Source organism: Mauremys reevesii, linkage group 6 (assembly GCF_016161935.1).
Source record: "Mauremys reevesii isolate NIE-2019 linkage group 6, ASM1616193v1, whole genome shotgun sequence".
Lineage (NCBI taxonomy): Eukaryota > Metazoa > Chordata > Testudines > Geoemydidae > Mauremys > Mauremys reevesii.
In genome coordinates this window covers 90,066,412-90,074,052 of record NC_052628.1, presented here as the reverse complement: position 1 = coordinate 90,074,052, position 7,641 = coordinate 90,066,412, and the positions used below count along the sequence as shown (strand labels likewise).

Genomic DNA, 7,641 nt, shown 5'->3' with positions numbered 1-7,641 from the left:
ATATAGTGTTTAATCTCCTCGCCGCCCGGTAACTAAACAATCTAAAAGTCTGAACGCGTATGAAGTGTTGGCTATAAGGAGTGAAAGGGAACAAGGGTTTTGCAATGCTCCAGGGCAGGTACTTTCCCTGGGAACTGTAATTAATAATACATGTACATATTGGTTGAGCGGGACCAGCCTGGCTGTACTTGCAGGTCAGGAGGCACATGTCCCCACCCCAGCACTCACCTGGAGGAGAGCTTCTGGTCTGTGGCAGACAGGAATCTCTGCAGTGCACCCTTCCAGCGTGAGTGTCTGACTGACCCCGATTCCAGTTGTAATAATATTGGGGCTGTTTTGTGTTTTACGTGGTGTGCTGTTTTGAGGGTGAGTCTGTGCCTGCCTGTGTCTGTTTCAAAACTAAAGTTGGGATCATGAATTCCAGGTGAGAGAGAGAGGAGGTTTGGAGGAGGAAATCAAATACATCAAGAGGGGTCTGCAACATGGCAGGCTGAGACTTCCTGTCCAAACCAGTTCCTTCCCATCAACTCTGCTTTCCCTGCTGCAAGACCGCTGTAGGGGATGAATATTTCCATTAAACTTGCAACAATGAAATAGACCAAAGCTTTGTGGATATTAAGGTTTTTGGGGGTGATAATATTCTAGATCAATCAAATGCCCAGCTCAGCTTTCTAGCCATCCAGCAGCTTTAGGGCAGGGAAGGTAGGTGCTCTTGGTGCAGGGATCTGCTTGAAATCCCACCCGATGCAGCCACACAGAATCATTGGCAGCGCTGAGGCCAGGAGTGGAAGCAGGTGCCCTGGGGACATTTGCCCTCAGTCCTGGGCTCTGGGATGGACTAGGCTGGGTGGTGGGTTCAGTCTAGTCTTCCAGCCTGTTGCTCTCATTGGGTTTGTGGTTTTCATCTGGCTCCACCAAAAGATCAAACAAGCCAGTAGAACAGAGTTTGACTGGATCCCCCCAGCCACCGCTCCTGCAAACACTGGGCATCCATCCCCAAACTCTGTCCCAAAGCCTGCACCCATCCCACTCAGCCGCAGCTGTCTGAGGTGCCTGCCTTCCACACCTTCCTCATTCACACCTCATTCATTCATTCAATAGGGCAATTGATTACAAAGTGGAGAGAAGATCTTATTCTACTTCTAGCAAAATTACACTACCTTCTGCTATAACATATTACTAAGGTTCAATACAAAGTCATGTAAAAGTTATACAAAAATGCATAATGCAGAGATTTATCTACAATTCCATTGATTGACTGCTGTGTGCAGTAATATAGTGACCTGGGCACAGAGGTGAGCAGTGAGCCAGCAGGGGTTTAGGCAGTGGGGACTAGGGGTTAGTCTGTATCTACAAAAAACAGGAGACTAACAAATTTATTTCAGCATGAGCTTTCTTCAGATGCATAGAATGGAACACTTCTTTTGCCTATGTGGCTGTTTTGAGGGGGTGGCGCGGGGGAAGGGGGGTTTGTTGGGCTGGGCAGTGCTGGGGAAGGAGGCATAAAATAAACATTATTGAAGAAAATCAGATGAACAACTATCAAAACAAATTATTTTCCTAATATGAAAGTGAAAATCTATAATTAATTTTCGTTTAGAATGTGGTGACTTCTATCAATAAGGGCAATAGATCAAGAGATATTGGTAGAAAGTACAATAAGAAAACATATACAATATTATGTAGTAATATATAATTTTGTTATTATGTATCTAGTCATGGAAAGTAAATAATACATGTAAGAAATGAAAGCGGGACCCGGTAACCCCTACCCAAGACCTTGGCTTCTACTGCACTCTTCCCTCCTTTTATACGTCAGCTCCATTCACCGAGTTCCTTTCAAGACACTGCTATTGGTTAAAAGAACAGGAGTACTTGTGGCACCTTAGAGACTAACAAATTTCAGCATGAGCTTTCGTGAGCTACAGCTCACTTCTTCGGATGCTATTGGTTAGACACCTAAAACAGCCGTGAGCTTCGCAAGAATGTTTTTTTCTGGTGGTATCCCTCTTTGCGGGTTGAGAGGGGGAAATTACACATGTAAAGGTAGATTTAATACAAATACAGTTAATACATTCGCCTACCGCTAAGAATCAGAAACGAGTGACATTTCTTTTCCACCTCCTAGTTTGTTCTCATTGCCCATTGTGGGGAGGAAGATGACCCCTATTATCCCAATGTACGGTTCCAATTCTGCTCCCAGTGACGCCACTGGCAATTCGGATCTCAATTTAAATCAGCTTCTACTAAGACTTGAGAAAAACACCTCTGATTTTATGTGCAGTCAAATAACATAGAAATAAACCCTAAATCTAAATACGCGAAACACTCGAAAATACCTTAAATACTCCCCATAGAGGGACTTCGAAATTATCCTTTTGTCCCCATTAAAACATAAAAGCGAAAAGGTCTCTTTGGAAAGTTAGCCAGCGGGATTTTATATACATTATGATGAGCATATGCTTAGCTGTGTTATCCTCTATAACTGACTTCAGAAAAAGGACAAGCACTATATTGTTTTTTATTTAGCCATACACAAGTTTTTATGTTAACATTTGCCCACGGCAGCTGCACAGATCACAGGCAATAAATATTCAGCTTCATGTCTATTTATATTGCAAACCCGTTACAAGAGGAAACACAGGATACATAAGTATTGTACGCTTGGCATTTTGAAAAGTTTCTCGTTCAAAGGAGGAGAAAAGGAAACGTGTTATAGCGGAAGTTGTCCAGTGTTTGAAGTTATGTTTGAATCCCACAAGTTACCCACTTAGTTCATTTCTCACTCACATAATGCAGACCGGATGCGCTTTTGACGTTGCACAGGGAGAAAAACAGCAACACTCACGCTAGTGCCCGGTGACCTGTTCCTTAAAAAAACAACCCTCATAAAGTCCTTGGCTTTGTAAACATCTTACAGACAACGCACATCCGTGAGGGGACTATTTGCTGCATGATCGCTACACGCCAGAAACGGGGTGAAAAACTCTCTGTCCCCCTGAGAGCCGGAGCCGCTGCAAACTTAGCAGGGTCGGTCAGTGGCAGCTCGCAGCATAAAGTCAGGCGCCCCTTGACAATCGCCACCCAGAGACGGATGGGGGGGGGGGCTTCAGAAGTCCCCCGCCGACGGCAAAGGCGGAGCAGTGCCGGGCCGGGCAGTGTCCGAGCGGAGCATGACGTTGTTTGAGGCACTAACGCCACCCACCAGGGTGACCCCGGCAGGAGGTTGGGACCGGGGTGGCGGTGCCAGGCCGGTCCCCTCTGGCGCTAGAAGGCGGCCGGCGATCCCCCCGCAGCCGCTCCAAGGGGCAGCAGCCTGGCGGGGCCCGGCCCGGGCTGGCAGCCCAGCACCGCCGCCGCCGCAGGGCTGGGCCGGAGGAGGCGGGCGCCCTTCCCGGCCCCCGGGGCGCAGCAGGCGGCGTCCCACGGCGAGGCCAGGCCGAGCAGGGCGGCGGGCAGCAGGCAGGGGGTGCGGGGCAGGAGCTGGGGCCCGCCAGGCCAGGCGGCGGCCGGCGGCAGCAGCGGGCTGGGGGCCGGCTCGCTGCCCATCAGGATGCTCTCGATGCTGAAGGAGCAGCCGCGGCCCGGGGGAGCGGCCGCCTGCTGCGCCCCGGCCGCCTCCTGCTCGCGCAGTAGCAGCACCCCCAGCTGCAGGGCGCGGCGCGGCAGGGGGCAGGCGGGGTGCAGCGGGAGCCCGGAGCGCAGGGGCTCGGCGGGCTGCAGGGCGCAGGGCGGGCAGAGCGGGGCCGGGGCCGGGGCGGGCGGCGGCGGCGGGGGCCGCTTGAAGCGCTTCCTGCGGCGGAGGAAGCTGCCGTTGTCGAACATGCCCTGCGAGGCCGGGTCCAGGCCCCAGTAGCTGCCCTTGCCCGGGCTGCCCGGCTCCCGCGGCAGCTTGACGAAGCAGTCATTGAGCGAGAGGTTGTGGCGGATGCTGTTCTGCCAGGCGGGGAAGCGCCGCCGGTAGTAGGGGAAGCGGCCGCGGATGAAGGCGCAGATGCCGCTCAGCGGCAGCTTCTGCTGCGGGCTCTGCAGGATGGCCATGGTGATGAGCGCGATGTAGGAGTAGGGCGGCTTCCCCTCGGGCTCCCCCTGCCGGCGGGGCTGCCCCGGGACGCCCCTGCCCCCTTCCACCTCCTCCTCCTCGTCCTCCCCATCCGAGCCCCGCACGCCCAGCTGCCGGCTCATGGGGCCGCTCGCCCACGGACGCGGGTGCAGCCCTGGCCGCCGTGTGGCTGGGAAAGCCGCGTCCGAGCCCTTCTTATACCCCTCCCCACGGCAGCGCGGGGAGAGGAGCGGCTGGTCCCTGCTACAGCCCAATGGGGTCCCTGCTGCAGTGAGGTGCCTGGGTCCTGCCCACCACCGAGGGGGAGGACGCTGAGTCCTTGGGCTGCGTTTGCCATTGATCGGGCAGCGGGCGAGCGCAGGACCCTGGCGGAGCCCCCAGGAAGCAGCTCGGGGTGGGGGGCATGGCCCACTGGGCTACAACCCTCAGGCTCTTCAGCCATTTCTCCCTCCACTTGTAGCGGGTGAGAGGCAGGTGGCCATGGAGAAAGCGCATTTGCAGCCTTTAGCGACGGAAAGACACATCTGGTGTTAGTTAAAATTTGAATGAGCAAGGTTATAATCATAGTAAGCTTCGCCCCGTCCGTCACTAAGCTATGGACTAGAGTTACCAGCCCCTGCTCGGCGCTGCCTGCTGAAATGTGCTGCTTGTACAGCAAGGACACAAAGACTCTCCAGCGTCGCTTCTCAGCGCTACTGAACTGTAAGCAGGAGATTAACATCCTTACGGATTCGGGGATTTTAACAGGGCCGGCATTGGAAATCCGCGCGTGTGGTTCCGCTCCTTACAAAACCCAAACGCTTAGATACTCAAAAAATGAAACCTCACCACTATTTACGCCAGAAAACGTCTGCAATCAAATAGTTACAATAATTATAGCTCCTCCCGCTAAAAAGCACCTAACAGCACTACCAGCTGATCCACATGGCCCAGGCTTTGTACTGAATGACCATGTGCACATAACACAAAAGGTCAAATTTTCAAACTAGATAGGAGAGAAAACGCTTTATTTGAGATTCTTGAAATTGAATCTGCATAGCAATGAGGCGCTATCTGCGGGCGACAGTCAGATCGGGCGTGGTAACTTGACGGCTTTAAAAGCTGAATTAATGAACAGCAATTTGGAGAATAAAATAAACTGATCACAGCGCAGAGTTTACTTTGGGGAAAGGCGTTTCTGTGAGGTTTGGATGCTGGTGGGTTAGGAGAGGATTTCCTATTGCAGTTCTGAACGAATTCCCACTTCCCCTCCGCTATTACAGTGGCGAAGGCTAGACGCTACCTTCTGCTAATAGGCTAACTACGCCGGGCATTAAACAGCTGGGGCAAAAGGTCCGGACCCCAGCTGGGCAGCTTGGCTTTTGTAAACTTCAGCTCGTTTGCAGGTGGATTTGGCCATGAAAATGGCAAGTGACACCGCACATGAGGTTACTATTTACCTCCCAGATCTGCACATGAACACAGTAGGAAATAGCACAGCGGCAGTGGGTTTAGAGAAGAAAAATCAGGAAGAACTGTACAATTCTCCTTCTGTGTATTTGTCTTCCGCTCTGAAGGCTGGTACATGCTGATCCTAGTTTTTGAGATAGAGAATTCAGAATAAGGACATTTTCACCCTCTTCTCACATATCATCAGAGAAACCCTGGGCAAACTGAAGTTTACTTGGGGACACAGAAGCTAGCCTGCATTTCAATGCTTTCTTCTTGCCAGCATTTTCATGAACAAACGCACACAGGATATCTATTCAAATATTTACTTTCTTCCTTAATAGCGGCTACGTTTTATTTACACATATACAGCTTTATCTCTGTGTACTCGTTTGCAAGAACCTTAGCGCTTTTTCGTTGTACCTGAAGCAATATCCCTAATATACAAAGACAACTCTGGAAAATATTCAAAATGAAAATAAATTCATCCAGGCTCAGTGATTCATAAATATGAACGGAGTAATTTCTCTTCTGAGAAAATGTAGACATGCAAGGAGGAACAATAGAATGAATTTACTATTAGGCTGCTGAGGCATGCCATAGCTTTTTCTCGATGTTGATGTTAGCACGCCCAATAACATTACTTATAAGAAATTTAAACAATATGGGGGAGAAATTTCCTCTTGTTCATTAGATCGCTATAAAAGGTCTCAAGACACGTACATCACTGCGCAATTGCTGTTATATCGGTAATAATTTTAAAGGTTAAATCAAACCGACTTTTCTTTAAAAAAGCAACCGTTTGGGTTTCTTCTTTCTGCATACAACGGTCTGATTACCTTTCGATAGCTGGCTCGGACGTTTAAACCACGACGCTGGGGGTGCTGCACGGCCTCCACTAATGAAATGTAATTTGTTTTGTTTTCCAGCCAGGCAGTCTATCATCAGAAAATAAAGCTGTAATTCTAGCTTAAAGGGTAGGTCTCCCCCGTCTTCCCCTAACTTCGCAAAACAAAAGTAACACTCACCTCTACAAAGTTCAGCAGTTGTTAAATCAATGACAGTGGAAAACAGCATCGCTTTGCAGCGAAGCAGAAGCGGAAGCAGACACTTCAGCCTGGGTTTTCTAGCTTCAAACAGTTTTTTGCCCATATCTTTTTATGATAATGTAGCAAACAAATGGAGTAGGATATAAGAGAGCAGGCAGCGCCTGGCTTTCCCTGGGGGGGGGTATAATTAGCCACCCCTCTTCTGGGATCATCTCCATACCAATTAGAATTAGAAAAGGTTCAGAAAAGGGCAAAAATGATTAGGGTATAGAACAGCTTCCCTAGGAGGAGAGATTAATAAGACTGGGACTTTTCAGCTTGGAAAAGAGGCAAGGGGGGGGATGTGATAGAGGTCTATAAAATCATGAGTGGTATAGAGAAAGTAAATAAGGAAGTGTTATTTACTCCTTCTCATAATACAAGAACAAGGGGCCACCAAATGAAATTAATAGGTAGCAGGTTTAAAACAAACCCAAGAAAGTATTTTTTCACACAACACACAGTCAACCTGTGGAACTCCTTGCCAGAGGGTGTTGTGAACACCAATACTATAACAGGGTTCAAAAGGGAACTAGACCGATTCATGGAAGATAGGTCTATCAATGGGCATAACGGTGTCCCTAGCCTGTTTGCCAGAAGATGGGATTGGGTGATAGGTTATCAAGTGATCCATGCTGTCTGTTCATTCCCTTGGGGGCACCTGCCATTGGCTACTGTCAGAAGACAGGATACTGGGCTTGATGGACCTTTGGTCTGACCCAGGATGGCCATTCTTATGTTCTTATGAATTGGACCCTGTAAGGAGAGCCCCAATGAACGGGATGCTGCTAATCCAGGCAGTGTCTAGGGGATGAGAACATTCAGCACCGTTGGGACCTGGGCACAAATTGATTCTAAACGCTGCAGTGCAAATTTGTTCTCACTTAACAGGCACAGGCTCTGCCTCACTAATTTAGAGAGGCCAGACTCACATCAGAGTTTTAGCTCTCCAAAAACCTGAACATTTCCTTACCAGCTGATCATCCAAGTTAAACTCACATAAGTCTTCTGTGCCCTCCTGGGTTGTTTTTGGAAGAGGGGACAAGAAGTCAAAATCGATTC

General features: G+C 49.6%; 1 protein-coding gene across 1 annotated transcript; it reads right to left on the bottom strand.

The window, feature by feature from the left end:
* Positions 1 to 1,838: 1,838 nt before the first annotated feature.
* Positions 1,839 to 5,085, bottom strand: LOC120407459 (forkhead box protein D4-like). The gene has a single exon (XM_039543110.1). It carries the CDS (start codon positions 4,183 to 4,185, stop codon positions 3,268 to 3,270), a length of 918 nt encoding a protein of 305 aa, XP_039399044.1. The 5' UTR covers positions 4,186 to 5,085; the 3' UTR covers positions 1,839 to 3,267.
* Between the last annotated feature and the right edge of the window lie 2,556 nt (positions 5,086 to 7,641).